Source organism: Heterobasidion irregulare (assembly GCF_000320585.1).
Source record: "Heterobasidion irregulare TC 32-1 unplaced genomic scaffold scaffold_01, whole genome shotgun sequence".
Taxonomy (NCBI): domain Eukaryota; kingdom Fungi; phylum Basidiomycota; class Agaricomycetes; order Russulales; family Bondarzewiaceae; genus Heterobasidion; species Heterobasidion irregulare.
In genome coordinates, this window is record NW_009258197.1 from 1,927,568 (window position 1) to 1,950,554 (window position 22,987).

A 22,987-nucleotide genomic window follows, 5' to 3' on the forward strand; every position below is an offset into this window, starting at 1 on the left:
TGCTCTGCGTGGGTTCTTTTGGGCAGGCGGAGATTCAAGTACAATTTACCCTTCATCTCAATATCTGCTCGAGTGCTTTGGGACGTATCTGCATATCACGAGAACCTAGCGATGATTACCACCGCACAATATGCATATGCAGATGGTGGGCATGTGTCGCGGACTGAGAATAGAACGGAGATGCAACGTGACCATGCGTGTATGGCCGACTAATTCTGATTTTCGATGCGATAACCGCGGTTGCAGCACTGACAGAACCCAACCTGGCCGCGAAGAAGTGGAGTGGCCTTGTGGGAAGCCTGGGTCATACGATGGCCTCCGTAGTCACTCGGATCGCTGAGAAGCCGGCACGGAGGTTTATGGACAATATGCTTTCGAAGTTTTCCCGCTCACACGTATTCACTTATTATCTCCAGAGACTTGCTATGCCTGCTCTCCCGTCCCTTCGTTGCCAAGTTCCCCACTTTGCGCTCACATCACAGCAGGTGGAGCGTGCGCCTGCCATAACATGAGCAGCTTGGACTCTTCGGTAACACCAGGTGAGTGGTAGATGTGCTTCTGCATGCTTCTTAGACTTGTGCATTAAGTACGAACGGGCCTCCCAAACCCCCTCAATCCCAGTACTGTGCGACGCATTTGGCCAAGTAGGCTCTGGTCTGACCATATTTTGACCACCCTCTCCGCTCTATCTACCTTTATCATGCTCAATGCTAATCTGTCCTCTTCGTTGCTCCTCTACACCTCTCATATCGCTCCCACATCATACATGGAACCCGTTTCATTTTCAATATAGTGTCGGGACCACTCGCGAATTTGACCAGTCTGGCGCCGACCTATAGCGCTGCTTCCGATTCCATTTCCTCGTCCGCCTCCGCCTCGCTCATTTCGCGGTCGACATCTGTCTTTACGTCGGTGTCCGCAGGAAGTTCGTCTGCAGATCCCTTCAGCACTGTGGGATCTTCTGTGCCCTCTTTCAGCAGTTCTATCTTCCCTGTGTCCTCCCCCAGCAGCACTGCGAAGGCGATTTCCTCCAGCTCTACATCTTCAATTACAAGGCAAAATCACCCAGCGACAGTCTCTTCACAATCCATTCAAGTGGAAACTATCAGAACGAGTTCTTTTTCAGTTGCATCTTCGTCGTGAGTGGATATTTCGCCTACTGTCAATTTCAAAGCTTATCTTCGTCATAGAATGAGTCTACGATCCGGTTTACCGCGTGCTGCCGCAGCATCTGCGGACAAGGCCGAGGTTACTTCCGCTGGTCCATCGTCCACCGGATCATCTTCGTCTCCAGCGGTACTGTCCACCGCGTCATTGAGCTTGGTTCCTACCACCTCAGCTCCCACGCCTTCGCCGACACCGAAGACACCGAATGAACCGGCCGAAGGCGGATCATCTTCAGGGACCACAGCTTCCTCCGTACCACCGGCTTCCGTGACATCTACTGTTCCGAGTTCTGTGAGCACCAAAGCGCCTGAGACATCCACACAGAGTTCTCCGCTGTCAAGTCCCGCTTCCGGCCCAACAATTTCACAACAGACTGCGAAAGCTGCGGAGGATGGAAGCGCTACATCTGGTACGAGTCCATCGCAGTCTCCCCCAGAATCTGCAGTTTTCATCCTTCCCACGCCTACCTCTGGGTCTTCATCAGCTCCTTTGACTTCGGCTTCTTCATCGTCACCTTCTCCTGATTCTAAGTCTCCTTCTACTCCTACTCCAGGTTCTGATACATTGCCTCCATCATCGCTCTCGTCCGCTTCAGCTGGCCAGGATGGAAGGGTTCAAGGTACAGCAATCACGAGCACTCAAACGGTCACGGTCACCCCGGAATCGACCTTTTCGGCACCTGTTTCTATCTCGGAAACTGTTAGCGGCAAAGTCACTTTGACCGCGCCCCCTTTGATCACTGGCATTGCCGCCTCTACACAGTCGGACGGAACAGTGCTTACAGTCACGAATGTGATCTCCAACCCCAATAGCTTCACTTCAGTACATGGGCATTCGTCAGTCCGCTTTCAATATTTCACTTATTGCTTATTGCATCACTCATGGTTGATCTGCCTTAGATTTTTCGACAACCATGGTGCTGTCATTGCCGTATTTCTCGTCAGCGGAATAATTGCGGCTTGCATTGCTGTCACCGCTTTCTGCCTTTGTCGCCGTCGCTATGGCCGCGAACAAGTGGCGGGTTCTCCATCGTTACCTCAAGACCCCTTCCTAGATCCATCTGATTTGCAACCCATGTCCAATGCACATCGCAGAGGTATCGATTGGGGAAGCCATCACGCTGAGCACATTACCGATCAAGGCTTCCAGGATGTCACTGCCACTAGCACTGTCCCCTCCGCCGCTGCCCAGCCTCCGACAATGTCTTCCCCTCTCTTACGCCTGCACTCGAATTTCCCGCACGCCCGCACGCCAGACGATCACGTCGATCGTCTCTCGCAAACGCGAAATCCGTTCGCAGACAACAATCCCGACAATCTTACGCAGTCTAATGGTCCTAACTATCGCTATGAGGGTCCTTTTAGTGATTACTACCCAGAACACCGAACCCTCGTCAGTAGGCCGGTTGGAATTGCATACTCTACTCCATCGGAAGTTGAGCCGACCCATTTCCGAGCAGAATCCCGAGCAGAATCCGCCGTGCCGTCAAGTCCATCCGTTTATCCGCCTTCTCTTCCCGACGAAAAAGCCGATTCTTTTTACGAAAGAGAGGCGTATTCTTCGCCTCCGCCGACTAGCACAGTCGAAGAGGAGAGTCATTTCGACACAATTGTGCTTGATCATGCTAGAGACTCCACTGTGCCAAAATCGGAGCTTACGAAGCCAAAGCGGCTGACTCTCGACACGCCTGCTGAAAATTACGAGTTTACCCCACTCACACCGCCGGGATCGAGCTCCTCACGCTCGCGCTCACATGGTGACAGCCCAGTGTCTGACAACAGCACCGCACTAAGCTCTGTTCTTGACGACAAATCTCGCCGTTCGCCGCCTCGGCCAAAGACGCAGCCTCCTCCGGAAGTTTTTCTGAGAAGGACTTACTCTAAACGTGGCTTCAAACGTGAGCTCTGACTTTTTTCTTTCTACTTATTATCGTTATAAATTATGATGCTCTAGGTGCACCATCTGAAATGCGCTCTTGATTTTAAGCTTCGTAGCCTTGTATGACTAACTTTGGAAGTCTGTATTATGGTCATGACATGTGAGGAATGGTGTATCTGCACGGCACAATGCCTATCAGACCGTCTGTCTCTTGAACTTCTATACGGCCACGTTCACGCTTTACATATATGCGCAAGAACTGCAGTGCTTGGTCATGATTTTTTACATGTGTTCACAAGTAAGAACACAGTTCACGACAAGCATTTAGATGTACAGTAGGTGATTAGTCGCGTTGCATTCGATCCTAGGTTTTCCAAAATTCGATTTCAGAGAAGAAGTATAAAAAAAGGTGACAGGCTTCGCTAGCTTCACTGTGAGCATTGAATAATTATGCAGTCAATATGTACCCAGAGACTCGCAGGAGCGGAGCTAAGCGAATCGGTAGATTCAGTATTGGCAACAACTTGATGTTATAAGTACACATATACAAAAGACCAGCAGATTCCGGTAGTTCAAAGATGAAATGGACTGCCATTAAAGGTGGAACTCAAAAGCCTAAACATCATTGCGGGCAGGGAGATTGACTGTGCCAGAGGCTACCAAAAGGATATATAGGCTCTCCTTATTATCTTCGAAAAAGATGGACGTACGAATGCTAGAGAGCGCACTGTTGATACCTATACCCTTCAGGCGCGACGTGGTCACAGCGGGAGAGGCATTTCCACCGCGAGTGATGAGATACGCAATAAGGCCTGCAACGTGGGAAGTAGCCTGGTGAGGCCAGAAACGCGACACTTCTTCAAGCAGGCGACATTTAACCATTGAAGTACCAGAGATCCTATTGGTAGCCTAGGTTTCGGGATAGATAAGTGAATGAAACGACAATCAGAATACCGTGTTACTGCCAATCCAGGAGCTTGTAATTGTCCTGGAGCAAAGATGTCGACAACTGAACCGAAGTTTGAGAAAGAAGCTCGAGCTGAGGAGACATAGTGAGTTCCCACTACAGAGTACGTCGTTGAATAAGTCCCTCACTGTCATTAATGGTAGAAGCGCCAATGGTGTTGGCCACTCCGACACGAGCTGGGCTGGTATTGTCAGCATTCGCATTGTCGTTTCCAGCTGCAACCTTCGGCGCAAAAATCTTGAGCGATGTATAACACTCTAGCCACAGAGCACCCTACCTTGACATGGATACCTTGGCTGACAAGCTGTACGGGCTGGATTCAGAATCACATCAGCGACCGATGTGTTTGAATATACCGAGGAAACAGCATTTTCTAAGGCAGTTGACGCAGAGCCGCCCAAGCTCATTGTAGCGATGGTGGGCCTACCAGAGGAGCGTGCGGAGGTAGAAACAAAGTTAAGGCCAGAAACGCTGATATGGTCTGTCAATCTGCGACGTGCTTGGATCAATTTCGGGCGTACATGTCAGAGACGGAACCTGATCTATTTAGCTTGTGTTCAGCGAAGAAAGACAAAGTGTGGACGAAGTATGTAACAATCACCCTTGGTCACTGAGCATTTTGACGGCGATCAAATTGGCCGACTAGTCCAGGTATGAGAATATAACAGCAGTTGCTTTGAGGTCGTTTGGTTACCTTCGCTACACCCCGCCTCGAACCAGCGGCGGTCCCACTGAAGAAACACATTATATAGCGATACAAGCACAGATAAAACAAAAACTCACGATACATGAGTTCCATGTCCGTTGCCATCGGCATTCTGCGTACTAATCAGCAGAAATTTAAACCCTCAAAGGTTCGCACTTACGGGGTAACCGCCGAAAGTAGCAGCCCACCTGGCGCGACCACCAAAGTCAGACTGAGTACAAAATGAATGAGACGTGCGATTTTAATTCATGAGTCATGATCTGGGACTTACGTGGCCAGTGAAGATGCCTGATTATGATTGAGAATGTGTAAATCAGAGCTCTGATCGCTGGAGAGTTCAATTCACTGACCGGTATCTAAGAAAATCTCAACATGAGAATGAGATTCTGGTAGGCGAAAGACCTACCAACGACGAGGTATCAACTCCAGCACCAGCAGAGCTGCCAAATCTGTAAACGAAGTTAGTATTAGCGGCTGATCCGCCGACCCACTCCATTCTGGCTAATCCTAGAGAGACTCCGAGAGGCGTTGGTTCTAGGGCATTCATGTGAGAGTGACCTCGGTAGAAAAAAAAAGGTTTACTGAGAGACCGTGGCGGTTATGCGCATGATACCGTCTTCGCTGATGAATGCAACATCAAGAGAGACCTGGAGAGGCCTCGTTGTCAAAGTAGCCTGTACATCGGAGTTAGTTAAGCCGATCGTTTAGCTCTTCCATTGTGGATTTAGACCAACCAGCACAACCATTCAGAAAATCCTCAGACCACTGGTGAGTGATAGATACGTTGGATCCGGCGAGCTGATTGAGCTATTTCAGATGAGTCGTCTTGCTCGCAGTATCCTTCAGCTTGACAGTCAGACGACCGCTGGATGCGCCTTCGACCCTTTGAACCGTCAAGAGGCACGTTGGGGCAGCGAAGGCGGGGACTACAGCAACGAGCGAGGCGAAGATGACAGAGAAGCGCATTATACAGTGCAGAACAGCGGACGGTTCTCGATCTCTCTGTGACAAGACGATGGGATATCGCGACCACGGAGGCTTTTTATACGCAGGGAATCTCTCGAATATCCATGTGGAATGCCCCTTGTCAGACAACCTGACAGGACGGCGTGTGTTCCTGCAACAAAGATTCAGAGGTAAATGATAACGCGAAGAGCGTCTTTTGGAGGGTGGCCCACCCGGGATGCACGGCGTATAACAGCCAAGCCAGTGACTCATATGTATGCAATGCTGTTAAAGGGAAATCAGTGCACGGGTTACATCACGCCTGTAAGACGGGTCAGTGCGCCATTGCAGGCAAAAATGTCAAAAAAAAAAAAGATCCAAAGTCGAGACTACCTGTTCAGAAGACTTCAGGAGTCACCTGTCCCGCACCGATAAATCGTCGATTGTGAACCATGTGAGAATGAACAACTGGAGAAGTATACCAGCCATAGTATATCGAGACACCCGTCCACTTCCAGATGGATGCATAGGTCATTATGCAGTAAAGGAGATATGATTCACAAAACATGTCGTTTAGATGAAAGCAACTCAGCATGGTTGACCGGACACCAGTGTATGGAAACCAAGGTGCTATCATAGCCAGTCATGGGTTGGGGAGCCCAAATGGCGGTGCCAAGACCCAATTGCATCCAGCTTCGGACTTCCAGGCTTCCTTGAAGAGGAGACAAGATAAAAAAGACAAAGGATCGTCGTTATCGGCGCTGTGACATATCGTATACTAGGATCCCAAAAGCCAAGATGATGCCGCCTGCCCCCATCAAGCTCCATACAGTAATAACATCAGTCCCGCCAAGCAAAATATCGGAAAGAAAGACAAGAACAATGGTGAGCAAGTTCCCGACAGATGCTATTATAGGGCCCCAGATGCCAAGGAGAATCTGATGGGAAAAATTAGGACGGCACTCAACCTAATTAGAAGAGACACATACCATGAATCCCGCGTTAAATATGACACCGGTTCCGGCGATGCTAGCGATGGAAAGTACGACAAGAGAGTTCGGCGGTAGTCTGAACGTCTCGACGCCAGAATAGTGAAGGATAGGTATGAATACCGATAGCAATGTAAAGGTGCAAAGCCCGACGATTGCAGTCAAGAAATTGGCATGCAGTCCGAAAGGAGGCGGATAAACTGTATCCACGTCTATTTGATCCTCAAGTAAATCCTCGAAAACACCTTCGGAAAACTCATCACCTGACGCGGATGCACGTGTATAGGCGTCGCTTGACGCAAACTCTAAATCTGAAGGCAGCGTTGCATATCGCTTGTAGAGTACTTGATAGAATCCATATCCCACGGAGGCCACAACAGTCAAGAGATCGCCTGTGAGAGGGGCCTTAGTCGACAGCAAGGAAGAATTGCCTGCGCTTGAGGCGTCCGGCTCTTGACTCCCGCCATATATTACAGCGAGGACGCCCAAAGTTGCGATGCTGACGGCGGCAAGCTTGCGTACTTCCCACCCCAGTTTAAACAGCTTTACTGTGATGACATACGCAAAGAACGCATTGGTGTTCCAAATTGCGGTGACATCGCTAACTCTGTTAAGGATGATTCATGCCCTTCCCACGCAGAGATAGCAAACCATACGCACGGTGCCAGAGATATAGCTGAAAACCAAAGCAAGCCAGGGGCAGTGGCACCCAAAGTAAGGCCTAGTGATAATCGGAAGAACTTGAAAGTCGGAAACTGCGCTGGCTGGCCTGTGAGAAGTGATTGGCTTTGAGGAGCGAGATGTCTTCTAATGGCAAGAAGCAGGCCTCTAAGAAAAGGTCTAGGAGGGGTACGTGTCGAGAGGGCGAGATAAAGCAGATGCAGAGGGAATATGATAAGGAAAGCCGAGTGGACGACATAACTGCAAGGAGTTTAGTTTAGAAGATACAGTTCGTCCTAGAGTAGTGAGTCAACTGACAACAAGAAGAATGGTTGCCGATATCCTAGGCTGCTCTGGACATACTGCAATTATCTGATATGAGAGGTAGACGTAATACCATTGTAGGTCCCGAAAACGTACGTGTGTGAGCTGGCTCTCAGCAACGAAGGCGGAGAGCGTAAAAACGAAGAGGATGACGGCAGTCTTCCCTCCCAAATGAGGAAGCGCCGCGATCCTAGAGTCATCTCCACCATTCATCTTGCTCGAAAAAAACTTCTATGGTGTGCTTGGTGGTCGTAAAGCTCGAGGACATACGTGTCCAAAAATACAAAATAAGATAGGGCACAGGAGAGATCAACCGAATTGGTACGGAAATCGAAATTCCCGTTAGTATAGCTGATCCCGGCGGTAAATCACGTGTTGCTAGAAATTCATGGTCACCGTTGCAGCCGTCCTCCGACCACCTTCAACACAGTCATGTTGCGAGCGCTTCTGACCACAAGCAGGCCTCTCTTGACTCGTTTTCGAGTCGCCCAAACCACGTCTCATCTTTGCCCTCATCACCATGCTCTCGCTCCCCCGGCATCGTCATCCCCAGCGCTGTCAAGAGGCATGAAGGTCCGATCCTCTGTGAAACTCTTGTGCGACGGTTGCAATGTGGTACGACGAAAGGGGAGGCTTTACGTCCTGTGCTCGAAAAATCCGCGTCATAAGCAGGTCAGCTCCACTGCTACCTTTACTCCTTTTGCTTCTGGCTGATAGACTTGTGCAGCGTCAAGGCTGAGCTTATGAGTGATGGTGCGTCTCTCAGTAATGGAATATCTGTTATTAATTCAATTCGCTCCCAGGCTCACATGTTCCTTACCTTCCGCGAGTGCTACGCCATATTATTCAGACGTCTGCGGTCCATAGGCTTATATGCCTTTGGGAACACTTCAGAGACTTGCTGTCATCATTTATGAATCTATCGCAGGTGAACCACACCCCGTGTTCAAAATATCAATGCTATCCTTGAAGCCTCGAGGGCTTCACGGGCCTCCAAAAAATAAAGATATAGGTAACACGCAAAGTCCAATATTATCAAAATGTAATGAAGTACGGCCCTGCTATGCGCGTTATACCGCAGTCTTGTTGTAGTACTGCCCCTGATAGTCATGCAGCGGCACTTGGTCTTCTGAGAGGCGTCTATCGTAACTGCTGCCGAAGTCAGGCTGTGCTAGGAGTCTCCCTGGGTGGAAGTAGTTTAGCGCATAGATAGCGAGCACAATCATTGCCCCATCAAAGAGATCTATACAACAGTTTAGTGGGCGCGCAGAGCGAAGACGACGAGACTGACTGAAAAGGATCTGGGTCTCGATGATCTTTCCCGTAAATCCGTCGATGAGTTCCACGGTGCGGTAGATAGACCTGCGCCGACAGGCTTGATCAGAATGGCGGAAGGAAGGAGGTCAGCGAATAGAACTCACCGAATAAAGATACAAGTCGTCATGAACACCAAACCGCCAATCATAGATTTCAAGGGCATCGGTATTTCAACTTTTCTGTTGGCGCCCACTTCGGTATAGTCTTTCTTCAGTGGTCTATTCTTCACGAGACGGAAAAAAAACTCGGTGGCCAAGATCACATATACAATGATGGCAACTAAATGCTGTCAGGATCAAACTCATGCTTGTATAGACGAGTCACTTACTCATCTGGAAGATGATGCCGCCGAGCATGATATGCCCGCCCTAATCGAGACATCAGCCATTCGGAGGAAAGCATATCTGTGAAGAGGCGCACCGTTTCCGGATCTTTGTGATCAGAGACGGCCTTCGACGCGACGGTTCCGCCGTAAGCCTGAACAGTAAGAGCTACAAGATCCTGATTTGCGAGACGTCAGATGGTTCAAGAGCATTAATCAAAAGACTCACGCAAGACAGGAAAATGTAGCCATCTGCATCACCACAGCACGTAAGCTTCTCGTTCTACAACGCATGTACGCGGATCAGCCTACAGAGTTTCGGTGGCAGTCGGCTATACTGAGGGCCGAGTAGATGGATGAGTTTTTCGAGGATGATGAAGTTTGTCGCAAGCAGAGGCGTTGGCCCTATGATGGTAGCCGTCGTCCTGGAGTGCACGGTCAATCGCTGTGTTCCCAACGCGATCCTCAAATCCATATAACCCACTGAATGATATAAGGTTTGAGTAGCGCCGGTTTCTGGCTTGACCAGAATCGTGCGGCCCATCCTGCACATTCTAGTACGCCTGCTAAAAAGGCCGTTGGCAGCAACCACCAGACTCTGTAATAGAATGCTTGGAAGAAATGTGTCACTGAGTGGAGGCTGTCAGCATCATGAAAGGCGAGTATTGCAAGTGAGGGACTGACATGTCGAGACAGCAAAAAGCCCGAAAAACATGAGGGTGATCCACTCTGTAGGCACATAACCGTAGGGGGAGTGAGCTGCGGGATCGGCTGCGACTGTGCTATTGGAACCTACACGAAGAGTCAGCTTTCATCCTCATGAGTACGTCGTTAGCAATACTCACTCATGGCGAGGGAGGTCGCAAACACGAAGGTAAGAGGGGAAGGGTGGATACAAGACACAATTGTCCGCCTTATATGCCCTCAGACCACGCCCGGCACGCTGGAAGCCATAACAGAAAGCATTGCCGCTGATCGCCGCCTTCCGATCCAGCCTCGCAGCGCTCGCCTGTAAAGACGCACACATTGCTGTAAATACACGCGTCTGCCCGCGGAACCCGACACAGACGCGCGTCAAAACAAAAGCGGAAGTCCGGTCTCTCGGGGCAGTGCACGTTGATACCTCATTGGCTGCAACGATGCGATGCATAGTTCCCCGTACACTGTACGTGTGTGAGACACCGAACAAGACTGAACACAGCTGCCATAAAGCAATGGAATACTGGAGTATGCGATGAAAGCGATTATACAAACATCGACGGGGACAACACACCAGAAAACTCGACAGAATACAGTTCTTTTGGACTTCACGCACCCCACTTCTTATACTCACTTCCCTGGGGAGGCTTCACCTCGACCCGCGCCTTGGAGACCTCGTCCCAGTTGGTGCTCAACGTCGTTCCTCCGCTCTCCTGGTAGCTTTTCATCATCGCGCGCTTTGTGTCCTCGTCTGCGTCTTTGAACAAGTCTTGGAAGAACTTGTTGACGGTGCTGTCGCCGGTCACATTGGGGTCCTCGGCACTCGATTTTTCTTTTTCGGATGCCAGAATGTCCGTCGTCAGCTTATCCCAGTTCTTTTGAGCTTGAGGCAGCGTGCTGCCTGAGGGCTTGGGAGCTGAGGCCGGTGCGCTGGGGAATGGAGAGAGGGCTGTGCAGAGTACGATGAGTGATTGAGTATAATTGGCGGACGTTCAAAGTACGCACGGTCTGGTGCATTGCCCACGAGAACGCCCCAGCGTCCTTGTGCAGCCTTGACGAGACGCATCTCCACCTTGACCTTACCCACGACGAAACTACTCTTTTCTGGATCAATCTGGCCCTTGAGCGGCTCGAGTTCGAGCTTCTTATCTCCGTTCTCGTACACCACCTAGCAGGCAAGGATATCGTCGATGAGCGCCCAGTGCCACAACAAAGAATGTTCACCTTTCTCGGTTGGAACGTGATGTTCACAGACACCGGATCGGCGCCTCGGTCGAAGATGGTAAGTGTGAGTTTTTCGTCAGTCTCGTAGAATTCGTGCCTAGATGAAACGCGTGAAACGGGGGCAGTAAGACGTCGGCAGACTGGACATACCTGAGGGTAGCCATTGTGCTTCTGCTAACTCTGAGGGGAGTGGCGTGCAGGTGCTTGAGTGGAAGGCAGGACGCCCAGGTCACCACTTTGTGCTTGCATATCTGTTTGTTTTCAAGGTGCTCTAGAAAGTTCGGCACGTGAAGCACCTGCGATATTAGCCACGCCTTCCAAATCCGTCGTCCCAGCGTCTCTCAAACCGTCCTTCGACGAGCCTGACTAGACAACCCTTTGAATGCTGGAGGACGAGCATTCACCCGGTCTCTGGGATGCCTCTGGTGCGCTGTGCCTGTGAAGCTGGCCCTTTCCTGCCTGGAGGCCTCGAGAAACGGAGTAGATCTGTCCAGATGGGCTACAATGATGTCATAGCCTCAGCTGGCGGTCTCCAGTTCAGGCCGTCTCACTTGACCTCTACCCCACCTTTCCAAGTTTCTACCATTCCTTGATCTCCCCCCCCTCCATCATCATGACCACCTCCCCGCCGAAAGCGATACCCAAGGCGGTGTTGTACTATGACCAGAAGTCTGTGTGGTCATCGGCCGGTAAATACCATTCTTTATTCTCTCGCATTTCCCGCAGAGGCCTGTCATTTCATTGACCGACTGAGTACAGTACGAATCGCTCTGTACGTCTGTTTCTCTGCTTCCTGTGCATGTGTTAACTTCTAGTGTCCTTAGGGAAGAGAAAGGGTATGGAGACGATGAAGTCGATCTGAAGATTGTGCATTTGGGTATGCAATCTGCTTTCTATTCCAGACGCGTCACTGACGGGCTCCCAATATATCTAGAGAAAGGAGAAAATTACTCTCCCTCATTTCTAAGGTTGAATCCAAACGGTGAATGGAGTCCTTGCTATCGTACATCATATCCAACGAGCCGCGTTTCTGTAGGAACCGTCCCAACCTTGATCGTCCCCTTCGAGGACACCTTGTCCGCAGACACAGAGAGTCGTTATAAGGCTGTTACAGACATCACCGTAAGACCTACCGCATATTCGCCGCCGTATGCTCGAACTCGCTTTGCAGGCTATCATCCAACTTTTGGACCGATCGCGCTCCGTGATGTCGCGGACCCATACAACCTCATACGCTCCCGCGCCAGCTCTCTCCCCCGCGACAATCTCCCTCTCCTCACTGTCCACGACCATCATCAACCTGATACATTCAGGCCCCGCCTCTCCCGAGGCCCTCTTCTTCTTCAATGCGCGCGATGTCCCGACGCTTCGTTCCGTGTCGAAATCAATCCTCCCCTTCCTGCGTGGACGGAACGACGCTCTCGCTCGCTACCTCAGCGAGAACGAGACGAATCCCATCCGCGTGTCAGAGAAGACGAAGAAGTTTTGGAACGAGAAGAAGCGGACAACAGAAGAGATGCTGACGGCGATGGCTAGTGCTGATAAGGACGACGCGCAGCTGAACGCTGCTGACAAGAAAGCGCGCGAGGAGTACTTTGAGAGTACGAAAGCGGCTTGGGAAGTCGGGCTATCGTTGGCGTTGACCAAGCTGAGCAAAGAGCTCATTGGCCCTTACGCCCTCGGTAAGCCGGTTACCCAAAGACTGAACGGGAATTTTCTTCCTCGCATTCGGCGCTGATACAAGTATGTTCATGCAGGTGATCAGTTCTCCATCACGGACGTTCACGTCACGGCTTGGCTCGCGTGGCTTGTCGGACTGTCGGGAGGTAGTGTGACGGATAGCGGCGCGGTTGCCATTGGCAGATTGGAACAACACATTGGAGGTGGTTTCAGCCTTGCGAAGGATGCCTTTCCGCCCAGCGCGCAAGTGCCGAGCGTCGATGGACCTGCCGCGCCCAAGGTGGATGCTCAGGCGAAGTTGGCGATTATATGGGATGCGGTCAAGGAGCGGGCGAGCTGGAAGAAGGTGTATGGCGATGGTATATAATATTCTGCTGGCTGGCGAAGATGCATGAGAAATCGAGGAGTAGTACTTTGACGTCCATAGCTAGCCGATTGAGGAGATGGAACAGATGACCACAAAAAGTACTCACAGCACTCACAGAGGGCATCATGAAGACGGCGCACCGATATGCATCTCGTTCGAGGCTCGAGGCCAGGCGTATGCATGCCCGACACTGAAGAAATCCGGTACCAAGAGAAGCTGGACCCGTTCACATGTTTGCGATAGGCGAATGAGCTTATATGATGCTGTGTTTGGAAGTAAACATATACTTGTGCCGCCTTGGATGCCCGACCGTCAGCGAAGCTACACACCCGGGCACACACTCCTGCTCCCGGGCACACACTCCTCCTCATCCCCTCCGTGTTCCCTGCAAGAGACGGACGTGTGCGTGGGCGTCGTCGCAGCCGAGAGCTGGTTTCGGACTTTGGTATCTGCTCATCAGTGCTCGTTTGATCGTCCGTCCCCGACCGACCGGACGCCCTCCGCTCCTTGACTCCCGCCTTGATGGTCTTTGGCTTCCACTCGCCCCCACCGCTGCCCCCGCCATCCGAGGACCGCGATGAGCTGGGCCCCGACTCTCCCTCGTCCGCCCGCTCCTCTTATCCCCTCACCGCACATCCCCGCATCCGCTCCTCCTTCTCCTCATCCCCCTCGTTCGAGCTCGCAGGCCGTCCGGACATCCCTTCGCACTCGGGCTTGCTCTCCGCCCCCTCCACCAGACCCAATCCCGGCTCCTCCGTCTCCTCCGTCTCCTCCACCGCAATGAACACCCCCGTTCCCTCGCGCTCAAACTCCCCCATGCCTCCCCATTATTTTTCTGGCATGTCCTCCGCGTCCACCTCCGACACCGACAGCGAACCGAGCTCGCCGCTTCTGGGCGCGACCATGCTCGGCGACTCCCGTCGCGAATCGTGGCTCAGAGACGAACAGCGCCGCTGGTGGACCCTCGGTCCCGACTCGCCTCGTAGGCGCAGAGTCCACCGGAGCTATACCTTCAGGGTAGCGAGAAGGGCCCTCAAGAAAATCATCCGACATCCGCTCTTTCCCATAAGGCCTATACCTATCGTGCGTCCCTTCCCGTCCCTTCCACATCAACGCTAAAACGTGTCCACCCTGATAGCTCCTGACACTCCTTCTTCTCGCATCCTTGGTCGTATCGATAACCCTCCTCCTAATACACATTCTCAATCCGGACAAAGAACCCTTACCGTGGCGAGCGTATTGTGCAGCACCATCGACGTCCACAGCGCCGCCCTCCCTCCATGCTCCAGCTACTTCGGCTCCCGATCTCTCCGCAATATCATCTGGCCCTTCATTAACTCCCTTCCCTCCGAGCAATCTCGACTCTTTGCCACCAGCTGGCATCCTCATCGGTGTATTTTCTATGGATTCTGCATTTGAACGTAGGATGCTTGTGCGCACGACCTGGGCAAACCACCCGCGTAGTCGTGAGGGCGCCGGACAGGGCGACGGTGGAAATGGCACCTCTAGGACGGTCGTGCGCTTCATACTAGGCCAACCGCGGAAAACTTGGGAGCGTAGAGTTCAGTTGGAGATGGAGAGTACGTGGCGCCCCTCTACTGCGCCCGTGAATTTTACTGATCTGCTTTCGCGTGACAGAATACAACGACATCGTCCTCCTGCCCATCCCGGAGAACATGAACGCTGGCAAGTCGCACGCGTTTTTCACCTGGGCTGCCACGGATGCGTGGGTCCCTCCGCTCTACTTCGACTCCAACGTGCCGCTCCCAAAATTCTCTTACTCGAACGAGACTATCCCTCCCCCTCGCCTTGCCCGACACGACCCCGCACATACGTGGGTCGACAGCGACTCTCCTCACCCACAGCCCTGGGTGCGACCCGACTTTGTCGTCAAGGCCGATGACGACTCGTTCGTGATGATCGCAGAGCTCGAGTCACGGCTGCGCCTGGAATTACACGAGAAGCCCGCGCACTATGGAACAGCGGTACGGCTTAGCGACCAGAATCATCATCTTCTGGCCCTGCGCGATGATGGTCTGCCAAGCTCATCGCCCTCCAGTGATGCCGACTTGTCCGACCTGTCCTCTCTGGCGCCCTACGAACGACTAGCCGAGTCGGGCGTGCCGGATTCACCTGTCCCCCGTGATTCCGGTTCGCTGTCTGAACACGACCCGATGATTTACTGGGGATACTTGGTGAAGAACCGCTTCATGGCGGGCGAACTGTACGCGCTCAGCTGGAGCCTCGTCGACTGGGTTTCCAAAGACACGGCCGTGAGGGGCCTCACGCGCGGCGCGGAGGACAAGCAGACTTCCAAGTGGATGCGCTTGCACCCCCGTGCCGACGAGGTGCGATGGAAGAGTGAGCGCTGCTGGATATACGATCATCCCCGCGCGGGGACTGTGTAAGTCGCAGCGAGCCACACCTGCACTGCTCCCTGTCCCTCGAAAGTGCCTGCATATTGATCTTGGCGTGTGATCTTGGCACAGATATTCGCATGGCTTCCTTTTTCCATCGGAAGCGGCGCGCGCTCGCCGCGGGATCATGTCGTACTTTGATAAGACGCCGCAGGATCTCAATGGGCATTTACCAGCGTCGTCGACAGCTCCCGCTGGTGCGGGCGGGAATGCGCCTATTCCTTCGGCTTGGTCAACTTCCACGGTGACTTTGTTCGGGACGCGGTATGTACCACCGTTGTCAAATTTGACATCACAGCAGAGCGTCGAGGCACTCGTGGAGGGCAGTGACATGTCACTACTTCAAGAAGGTGTGTTCACCTTACTTCGTTGGGTACGACAATTAACGGCATCTGAATGATGTCGATTCGTTGCAGGGGGCACTCTCACTGCAGAGGACGCTTGGGTGCAGCGCGAGGGCCGCAGGACACGGTACGAGAACAAACGCGTGGGCGGGACCGTCGTCGTGCACTTTATCAAGAAGAACATGTGGTTCCTGGAGGCGGCGCTGGCCCTCCTCGAGGGTGACGAGGAGACCGAGCTCGACCAGAGCCGGCATCAGTATGTGTCCAAGTGGCGGCACCCGCCTCCGGAACGCGGGCGTACGCATTCGCATCGGCGACGGCGACGGTAACAGCGGCTAGTTCAGCGCGCCGCCGTTGCGGCGCGCTGAGTCGAGCTGCTGATTTCTTCTGTTTCCCCGTTGCTGCTGTTCTTGTTGCTCTTTGAATGCTGTCTGGATTGTCGCCTGTGTACGAGTATTGCTCCGTCCCGTCCCGCCCCGTCCCCTCACCCGTGGTCCCCACTCACCTCATTGCCCACCCGCATCCATCTACTTACTGCATCTAAACAAACAAACGACCCTCCTACATACCCCCGCATCGTCCGCCCCATATATAACTTCAACGCCGTCCGTCCGTCCGTCCCACCGCAGCTTGCAACTCTTGTACCCCAAAACAGCCATCGTCCGCTGGCGTATTCATCTCTTCACTCGTGGCCCCGCCCCGCCCCGTCGGGTGGGCTGCGCGCGGACATACATACATAGCATAGATCGCTTTTTCTCAGGACTGCATTTGTTTGACTGCGTTCGTGTCATATCATTGATTTTATTGGTGCAGAGTATAATTATCGGCACGATCTGAGACCACGCTCAAGTTGCTACTGTAAGTATATCTGGGCCTATCGCGAAGGCCGCCGCACATTATGCCTTCCAGCGGGGAGAAGCGCGGGAAAACATCACAAATATCCCTCCTCCTGACGCGGTGGCTTCTGAAGGCAGATGTAGACGTCTTGCGTGTAGACGACGCCAACAAATGCAGGGGGAGCAAGGAGGGCCCAATTAGGCACACGGCTGTTCAGCCCGACGTCGTATAGCCGAAGCACTGAGGTATCTTGATGTATGTGGTCGAGTGTCTGATAAGGTGTCTGATAGGGACTAGACCAGAAAATGCAATGCGAGATAGGCTATCACGCCGTAGCCAAAAAAAATGAGGGTGGAGGGGGTGTGGCAAATAATGGTGCGGTGAAATTAAGGATAGACATGCTGCGTCGGCGGCGGCTGTCGGCAGGCGCGACGCAGCTCGGGTTGCTTGGCTTAGCGTGTCGGGGGGTCAGTACAGTACCACTACTACTACTCAGGAAGGAGTCCTTGTCCGCGAGCACTAAGTAAGGGGGACAAACGTGTGTACGTGCGTGTGTGCATTCGTGTGCATATATACAAGCGAGTCTCGCTCAATCGTCCGCGTCTGGTACGTTCCGCACCTGCGACGACACCCGCGGCGTCAGCGTTCTGCGCTTGCTTGTTTAGTTCGAGGAACGTCAGGGACGCACCTCCAGAACAGGTCGTGAATAATCAACGTCATCCCTCGGCTCATCTCCGCTCTCCGTCCCGCCTCTCAACCTCGCGTCCGGCTCCCCAGACACCTCCCCCTCCTCCGTCGTCTGCTTCTGTCCCGCAGAATTCCGCAGTGGATTCCTCGGCGGCGGTGTCGGCGCGCGGGTCTCCCCGTCGTCCGCAGATCCAGGTGTTGTGGGCGACGCTTGCGACGACATGTTCGCCAGCAGCGGCTCGTAGCTGCCCGCGCTGTACCGTGGAATGTGCCCCGAAGGCGAGTGCCCGCTCGTGCGGTCCGCGCTCCCCACACTGTCTTGCGGATAGTGCCCTGTGCCCGGGCCCGGTGGAGGGCTGGCTGTGCGGGCTGGGATGTAGCCCTGCGAAGCGGGACCGGAACCCGCGACGGGCCCGTAGGGTGCGTATGGATCGAAGCCGCGGCCGACCCCCAGCTCGTCGTCCGTGGGCAGCGAGAGGTTGCCGGAGCGTTGCGCCATTTGGAGTGATCCTGAGCCGCCGCGATGTCGCAACGCGCCGCGGCCGGCCTCTTCGTCGTCGTCATCGTCGTCAACCAGGGGGGTGCGGTTGAAGCCCACCGCGGCGAGCGTGGCGGACACGGCCGTATCGTGCTCGAGCCTGCGTGTGCGTCGTCGTCTGCGGACGAAGAAGAATATCCAAAGGCAGATCGTGGCGGCTGCCAAGCCGACGATGAGGAACACGCCCGCTACTGCACCCTTGTTGTTGAAGAACCTGCTCACGCGCGGCGGGTTCAGTAGCAGTGAGACACAAATAGAATGGTAGAACCCACTGGGAGCCAGAGTGCGAATTATCATCAGGGCTGAGCGTGGGATTCGCGATGACCTCCGTCACAGTCGTAGCACCCCCATCGCTTTTCGTCGAAATGAAGGTCGATGTGATTTCTGGAGGAGCGGTAGTCGCGGTTTGTCCAAGGCTGTTGGTAGTGGTGATGAAAACTGTACTCTGAAAGGTCGTTCTGCGAACAACGGTATAAATATAGATGGGCAGTAGGCTCGGTCCGATTTTACTCACGTCGCGGTTTCGACTCGCCGAGATGTCGGGGAATTCGATGTTGGGGCGGCTGAGGAGACAGAGGGGGGACTGGAAGAGGTATTTTGATCGGAAGTAGAAGAAGCCGGTGATGAGGAAGTGGTTGGAGGCGGGGTAGAGGAAGTGTCGGGTGTAGAAGAGGTTGGTTGGGGAGTAGACGAAGGAGTTGTGGTCTGTTGTTGGCTGGTCGTAGGTGAGGTCGACGATTGGGTGGGTGTGGTGGAGGATGGGGCTTGTGTCGAAGTCGGCGCCTGTGATGAGGGAGTTGAAGTTGCGGAGGAAGAGGGCGGCGTGGAAGAGGCAGGGGAAGAGGAAGAAGGCGTCTGGGAACTAACCAAAGCACCGTGAGTGGTATGCAGTGTCGTCGAGACAGGCCGAGAAGAGCAAACAAAGGGAGGTACTCACGACGCGGGGCTGGCCGAGGCTGTATCCGATGGGAGAATGGTGGAGGGGGACGAAGGTGCAGAGGTGGGTGGAGGAGATGATGAATTAGATGGGGCAGCAGATGAGGGTAGAGAAGATTGGGAAGCAGATGGAGACGGGGAAGACATGGACGAGGAGGCGTTGGACGGGGAAGGAGAGGGGGATACAGTAGGTGACGGGACAGATACAGATGCGGAGGCCGTTGCAGATAAAGAGGAAGAATCGGGGGGAGAGTCAGTACCGGAGACTGGAGCAGACGAGCCTTGAAGAGCAGAAGAAAGCAAAGGTATGAGGCGTCGGGACAGGACAAGCAAGGAAAATAGAAAGAGAGAGCGTGGCCGACGCTCGACCAGGTTACGGGGCTCGACGTCGGCGCATGGCTCGCGACAATTCCGACAAGCGAACGGACGAAAGCACTGTACTCACCTGTGGAAGCGGCCTGGGACGAGGACGACTGCCTTTTGACGAGAAGGTCGGGGGTCATGTCTTCATGATGCAGCAGAACAGAAATGCGGGAGGCTGCTCGCCGTGTGCGTGCTGTCGCATATCATCTCGGACGGTCCGTTCTTCCCCCGTGGGAGCATGCGCGTCATGCCCTGTGGCTGCAGCGCCCGCGTCCTCTGGCATGGCAACTTCTTGCAGCGCCCACCGACATCGTCCATGACCGCACCCGATCCCCACAGCCGCGTGTCTCGACATACGATCCGAGGTGTATGTTGAGTGCGCCCATTCGGTGCTGCTGTCCCCGTCGTGGGTGCGACGTACGTGTTCGAGGTGTACCAGGGTACACACCCTCATAAGCCGAAATTGGCATCAACCAGCGCTTATTGGGCTTGCCGCCTTTGCTCCTCTTTCGTTAACTCAATTGCCGTCCAATGCTCGTCAAGGACCAGCCTCCAGAGGAGCCCACGTCGCGTCCTCTCGACGAACCAGGCCCATCGGCTGCACCCCCTCCGACGTTTGAGGAGAGCGCAGGACACATCCTTATTGACTTCGATCAGACAGACGCCGTCATCCCTGGCGGTGGCGAGGACCCTCCTCCTGTCTTCACTCCGTACACCGCCGAATTCTTTGTCTCAAACGACGGCGCCATCATCACACACGACCCGCATCTCAACGAGGATGGTATGCCGCATTACACCCCACGTCTATTCACGCGGCCTGTCTCCGATTAACATCTTCCATTCAGGCGAAGCGCTATACCGCTTTCTGCTTACCATGTCGCTCACCTATCCGACGTACGCATTGCACTGCAAGGGTACCCATGTCGAGCACCGCACGCGTCTGGTGAGCACCACGGACAGCAATGGACATCGGCAGACCAAAACCGAGCGCTACACTGAGACGATCACCGACTTTGACTTCTCTATCGACGTGGCTCAAACCATCGCGTCCAAACCCACGCAATGGACTGTTGGCGACGAAGAACCGGCATATCGTGGTCGGATGGTCCGCGAAGTCGGCATCCCTGGCTTCACTCGCAAAGCGTTGCACGACGAGATTAAGGAGGCCAAGTCTTGGCGCGTCGAGCGCAGTGCCCAAGGTCTTCCACCTTGGATCACCAGAGGCAATGTGCGTCTGCCAACAGAGGGGATGGAGATGCCGCTCATGCGCGACGTCACCAAATCTTCGTGGACACTTCGTCAGTGGGCAGACGATTACTGTGCAAGCTCGAAGTACCTCAAGGAATTTATTTACTACAAGGTCTCTCATCCCTCTGTGCTATCTGGCAGTGCACTATGCTGACTTTATACCTTCCACATATATCAGGTTACCTATGGCTGGAACGTCGAATCCTTGACCGCTGCAGTCCGCTCCGCGATCCTCTCAACGCACTACACCGGCGACATCAGCATTGAGTTCAAATCGTCCATGGATCGCTTGATTGTACGCCCCGACACGCGCCTCTCTCGCGCGCTCTCGAACCACTGGCTCAAGCTCCTCTTGATGATCACGCTCATTTACCCCTTTATTTGGCTCTTCCGCCGCTTTCACGCGCGGGGCGGCGGGCTTTGGGCCGTCGGAGGCGCCGCGTTTTCGCTGAAGAAATGGGAGCCTGCGCAGGGCGGTGCTGGCATTGCCGAGCTGCGTGCGAAGTACCCGATGCAGAGATACACCGAGACGAGCGAGGGGGTACAGATACTCGCCGGCGCGCGCGAGGGCGAATGGTTCCAGCGTTGGGAAGGCACGATCCGGAGGGCGGTCGCGGCGAAAAAGGTCGACCAGGCGCCGATGCGCGAGCCGGACGACGTTCCCGACTACAACATCCAGGCCTTGGACGGATATTCCGGGTGACAGTGTTGGCGCTGATCTGTCTTTTGCTAGGGTTTTGTTACCTGCAACGGCTCATTTTTATTGTACTCGATACATACACCGACTGTTTTTCGAGCAAGGTCAGCCACGGAGAATATGGTACTCACCGCTCAACATTCAGACACACGTTGTTATATCAATACGGTACTCACCACTCACCATCTGGGGACGCGTTATTATGTTGATGAACAGAAATTCACGAAAAGAGACCCGGCAAGGTGTGGACTGCTTTGATGCGTATACACAATCCAAAACAGAAAGTACAATGCGTTCAAACGGTAGGTATAAAACGGAAGGTGTCCTCGGGCATAATCCCCGAGCCCGAGTCAGCCGAAAAAGGCATGCCCGAGGCCGAAAAGCGCTTTTTGGGTAGAGGTCTGGTCGGTTGTCCCCGAAGAGCTGTATAGTTTCTGATAAGTGGCTTGTGCCCAGTCTTCCCAGAAAGGAAATTATCGCCATCCGTACGAGGAATCACAAACTTCGCAAGCCGCCCTCGCGTCAATATCCTCCCCCTCCGTCCTCAAGACTATCGCTAAGTATGGCCGATCAAGTGCGTACTCACTGATTCAATGTTGTCGTATTTTTGAACTTATGGTCCTGCACGTAACTTAGATCGAAAAGGCTTTCCAGAAGCAGCCTCTCTTCCAAAACACGAAGACGCGTGGTGCGTACATTCGTGTCAGATACGTCTTGGAGAATCAACCCTGATTATAGATGCGATGAAATGTCCGGATGTTTGATGCTGGGGTGGTGCAGTTGGAAAGAAGGTTTCCACCAAAGATAAGCGGTGGTACAAGGACGTCGGCTTGGGCTTCAAGACGCCTTCTGATGCCATTAGCGGCACCTACATTGGTGCGTTTCCTTGATATTGCGCATGACCTGGGATGCTTAATTGGCGGTGTCGATGCCTGCGGGCGATAGATAAGAAATGCCCCTTTACTGGTGAAGTTTCTATCCGCGGTCGCATCCTGACAGGCCGTGTCGTGTCCACGAAGATGACCCGCACCATCGTCATCCGCCGGGACTACCTCCACTATATCCCCAAATACAGTGCGTCCCGTCTACGTTGATGCCTTGTCCGTCGGGCTCAGTTTGCTTGCAATTGCTTGAAAGACCGTTACGAGAAGAGACATAAGAACTTGGCGGCGCACTTGTCGCCCGCGTTCCGTGTTGATGTTGGTGATATTGTCACTGTTGGTACGTGCTCCTTGTCTGTTGATTGTGTGGGCGCAGCTCTCATCCGAGATCATAGGCCAGTGCCGACCACTCTCAAAAACTGTCCGTTTCAATGTTCTCCGAGTGTCGAAGAACAAGGCCGCGGTCAAGTTCGGCAAGTTCTAGGGGATGGGCTGAGGTGGACGCGGGGGTTCTTATTTTGCATCGGCTGTCACTTTCCTGTTCATGTCGCGCTATGCTATGCACCAAAAATGAATATTGCTCCTAGTATGCGCTGTATTTGTATTCGTGCGCGTGAGAAGTGGTGAGAATGGAACACGGGCAAGGCGACGGATGACCACGGATAAGTCAGTAGATTGAGGCCAAATACGGACCAAACATCGAGGCTTGGTGCTCAGCCCAACATACGGCTGACTATCATTACGTCTGTGCTCATCACTCGACGACCACCGCCTCTTATTCCATATCTTTTTTC

General features: G+C 53.5%; 13 protein-coding genes across 13 annotated transcripts; 7 read left to right on the top strand and 6 right to left on the bottom strand.

Moving 5' to 3' along the window:
- Positions 1-833: 833 nt before the first annotated feature.
- HETIRDRAFT_424094 (uncharacterized protein) lies at positions 834-1,913 on the bottom strand (the record flags this gene model as incomplete). Its single annotated transcript, XM_009542811.1, has 3 exons — positions 834-1,042; positions 1,214-1,762; positions 1,847-1,913. The coding sequence occupies 3 exons, from the start codon at positions 1,911-1,913 to the stop codon at positions 834-836; spliced, it is 825 nt and encodes a 274-aa protein (XP_009541106.1).
- On the top strand, positions 1,317-3,146 carry HETIRDRAFT_431601 (uncharacterized protein; the record flags this gene model as incomplete). The annotated part of the gene is made up of 4 exons (XM_009542812.1): positions 1,317-1,576; positions 1,652-2,003; positions 2,067-3,064; positions 3,121-3,146. Exons 3-4 carry the CDS (start codon positions 2,242-2,244, stop codon positions 3,144-3,146), a joined length of 849 nt encoding a protein of 282 aa, XP_009541107.1. The 5' UTR covers positions 1,317-1,576; positions 1,652-2,003; positions 2,067-2,241.
- Positions 3,147-3,660: 514 nt separating this feature from the next.
- Positions 3,661-5,265, bottom strand: HETIRDRAFT_99563 (serine protease S8; the record flags this gene model as incomplete). The annotated part of the gene is made up of 14 exons (XM_009542813.1): positions 3,661-3,701; positions 3,756-3,954; positions 4,008-4,084; positions 4,141-4,234; positions 4,290-4,325; positions 4,369-4,483; positions 4,534-4,554; positions 4,614-4,654; positions 4,707-4,743; positions 4,796-4,830; positions 4,879-4,929; positions 4,990-5,006; positions 5,065-5,074; positions 5,125-5,265. The coding sequence occupies 14 exons, from the start codon at positions 5,263-5,265 to the stop codon at positions 3,661-3,663; spliced, it is 915 nt and encodes a 304-aa protein (XP_009541108.1).
- A 1,150-nt stretch (positions 5,266-6,415) lies between these two features.
- HETIRDRAFT_307938 (uncharacterized protein) lies at positions 6,416-7,849 on the bottom strand (the record flags this gene model as incomplete). Its single annotated transcript, XM_009542814.1, has 5 exons — positions 6,416-6,601; positions 6,653-7,259; positions 7,313-7,573; positions 7,631-7,674; positions 7,733-7,849. 5 exons carry the CDS (start codon positions 7,847-7,849, stop codon positions 6,416-6,418), a joined length of 1,215 nt encoding a protein of 404 aa, XP_009541109.1.
- A 204-nt stretch (positions 7,850-8,053) lies between these two features.
- On the top strand, positions 8,054-8,587 carry HETIRDRAFT_377961 (uncharacterized protein). The gene is made up of 3 exons (XM_009542815.1): positions 8,054-8,308; positions 8,364-8,389; positions 8,440-8,587. Exons 1-2 carry the CDS (start codon positions 8,069-8,071, stop codon positions 8,373-8,375), a joined length of 252 nt encoding a protein of 83 aa, XP_009541110.1. The 5' UTR covers positions 8,054-8,068; the 3' UTR covers positions 8,376-8,389; positions 8,440-8,587.
- A 215-nt stretch (positions 8,588-8,802) lies between these two features.
- Positions 8,803-10,029, bottom strand: HETIRDRAFT_25336 (lipid-translocating exporter; the record flags this gene model as incomplete). The annotated part of the gene is made up of 9 exons (XM_009541969.1): positions 8,803-8,879; positions 8,928-8,998; positions 9,058-9,232; positions 9,282-9,321; positions 9,374-9,454; positions 9,505-9,527; positions 9,588-9,700; positions 9,760-9,904; positions 9,960-10,029. Coding segments are annotated over 9 exons (795 nt in total), but the record flags the coding sequence as incomplete, so codon positions are not given.
- A 553-nt stretch (positions 10,030-10,582) lies between these two features.
- HETIRDRAFT_413515 (uncharacterized protein) lies at positions 10,583-11,362 on the bottom strand (the record flags this gene model as incomplete). The annotated part of the gene is made up of 4 exons (XM_009543406.1): positions 10,583-10,923; positions 10,980-11,142; positions 11,199-11,295; positions 11,349-11,362. 4 exons carry the CDS (start codon positions 11,360-11,362, stop codon positions 10,583-10,585), a joined length of 615 nt encoding a protein of 204 aa, XP_009541701.1.
- Positions 11,327-12,168, top strand: HETIRDRAFT_406920 (uncharacterized protein). The gene is made up of 3 exons (XM_009542816.1): positions 11,327-11,970; positions 12,023-12,075; positions 12,133-12,168. The coding sequence occupies exon 1, from the start codon at positions 11,615-11,617 to the stop codon at positions 11,789-11,791; it is 177 nt and encodes a 58-aa protein (XP_009541111.1). The 5' UTR covers positions 11,327-11,614; the 3' UTR covers positions 11,792-11,970; positions 12,023-12,075; positions 12,133-12,168.
- GST7 (glutathione S-transferase) lies at positions 11,833-13,245 on the top strand (the record flags this gene model as incomplete). Its single annotated transcript, XM_009541967.2, has 7 exons — positions 11,833-11,887; positions 11,958-11,970; positions 12,023-12,075; positions 12,133-12,180; positions 12,235-12,320; positions 12,370-12,880; positions 12,956-13,245. Coding segments are annotated over 7 exons (1,056 nt in total), but the record flags the coding sequence as incomplete, so codon positions are not given.
- Positions 13,246-13,767: 522 nt separating this feature from the next.
- On the top strand, positions 13,768-16,828 carry HETIRDRAFT_469030 (uncharacterized protein; the record flags this gene model as incomplete). Its single annotated transcript, XM_009542817.1, has 5 exons — positions 13,768-14,328; positions 14,384-14,825; positions 14,884-15,649; positions 15,735-16,012; positions 16,079-16,828. The coding sequence occupies 5 exons, from the start codon at positions 13,768-13,770 to the stop codon at positions 16,333-16,335; spliced, it is 2,304 nt and encodes a 767-aa protein (XP_009541112.1). The 3' UTR covers positions 16,336-16,828.
- A 242-nt stretch (positions 16,829-17,070) lies between these two features.
- Positions 17,071-19,523, bottom strand: HETIRDRAFT_456875 (uncharacterized protein). The gene is made up of 7 exons (XM_009542818.1): positions 19,450-19,523; positions 19,057-19,285; positions 19,006-19,024; positions 18,583-18,930; positions 18,341-18,513; positions 17,532-18,282; positions 17,071-17,462 (listed from the first exon to the last, which is right to left on the bottom strand). Exons 1-7 carry the CDS (start codon positions 19,505-19,507, stop codon positions 17,433-17,435), a joined length of 1,608 nt encoding a protein of 535 aa, XP_009541113.1. The 5' UTR covers positions 19,508-19,523; the 3' UTR covers positions 17,071-17,432.
- A 375-nt stretch (positions 19,524-19,898) lies between these two features.
- On the top strand, positions 19,899-21,537 carry HETIRDRAFT_469032 (uncharacterized protein; the record flags this gene model as incomplete). The annotated part of the gene is made up of 3 exons (XM_009542819.1): positions 19,899-20,148; positions 20,213-20,727; positions 20,794-21,537. The coding sequence occupies 3 exons, from the start codon at positions 19,899-19,901 to the stop codon at positions 21,316-21,318; spliced, it is 1,290 nt and encodes a 429-aa protein (XP_009541114.1). The 3' UTR covers positions 21,319-21,537.
- A 276-nt stretch (positions 21,538-21,813) lies between these two features.
- Positions 21,814-22,759, top strand: HETIRDRAFT_406926 (uncharacterized protein). Its single transcript, XM_009542820.1, has 6 exons — positions 21,814-21,886; positions 21,949-22,000; positions 22,093-22,188; positions 22,258-22,386; positions 22,450-22,533; positions 22,589-22,759. Exons 1-6 carry the CDS (start codon positions 21,875-21,877, stop codon positions 22,675-22,677), a joined length of 462 nt encoding a protein of 153 aa, XP_009541115.1. The 5' UTR covers positions 21,814-21,874; the 3' UTR covers positions 22,678-22,759.
- Positions 22,760-22,987: the final 228 nt, after the last annotated feature.

What these genes read in the sequence shown, in the direction of transcription:
- HETIRDRAFT_406926 (XM_009542820.1), top strand. An exon ending in CCACTATATCCCCAAATACA is followed by an intron (nt 22,387 to 22,449) that starts GTGCGTCCCGTC and finishes ATTGCTTGAAAG; the next exon opens with ACCGTTACGAGAAGAGACAT. An exon ending in TGGTGATATTGTCACTGTTG is followed by an intron (nt 22,534 to 22,588) that starts GTACGTGCTCCT and finishes CCGAGATCATAG; the next exon opens with GCCAGTGCCGACCACTCTCA.
- HETIRDRAFT_456875 (XM_009542818.1), bottom strand. Translation starts at nt 19,507, where the DNA reads ATGACCCCCGACCTTCTCGTCAAAAGGCAGTCGTCCTCGTCCCAGGCC. An exon ending in GTCCCAGGCCGCTTCCACAG is followed by an intron (nt 19,286 to 19,449) that starts GTGAGTACAGTG and finishes CTGCTCTTCAAG; the next exon opens with GCTCGTCTGCTCCAGTCTCC. An exon ending in CGGCGAGTCGAAACCGCGAC is followed by an intron (nt 18,514 to 18,582) that starts GTGAGTAAAATC and finishes ACGACCTTTCAG; the next exon opens with AGTACAGTTTTCATCACCAC.
- HETIRDRAFT_406920 (XM_009542816.1), top strand. Translation starts at nt 11,615, where the DNA reads ATGCCTCTGGTGCGCTGTGCCTGTGAAGCTGGCCCTTTCCTGCCTGGA.
- HETIRDRAFT_377961 (XM_009542815.1), top strand. Translation starts at nt 8,069, where the DNA reads ATGTTGCGAGCGCTTCTGACCACAAGCAGGCCTCTCTTGACTCGTTTT.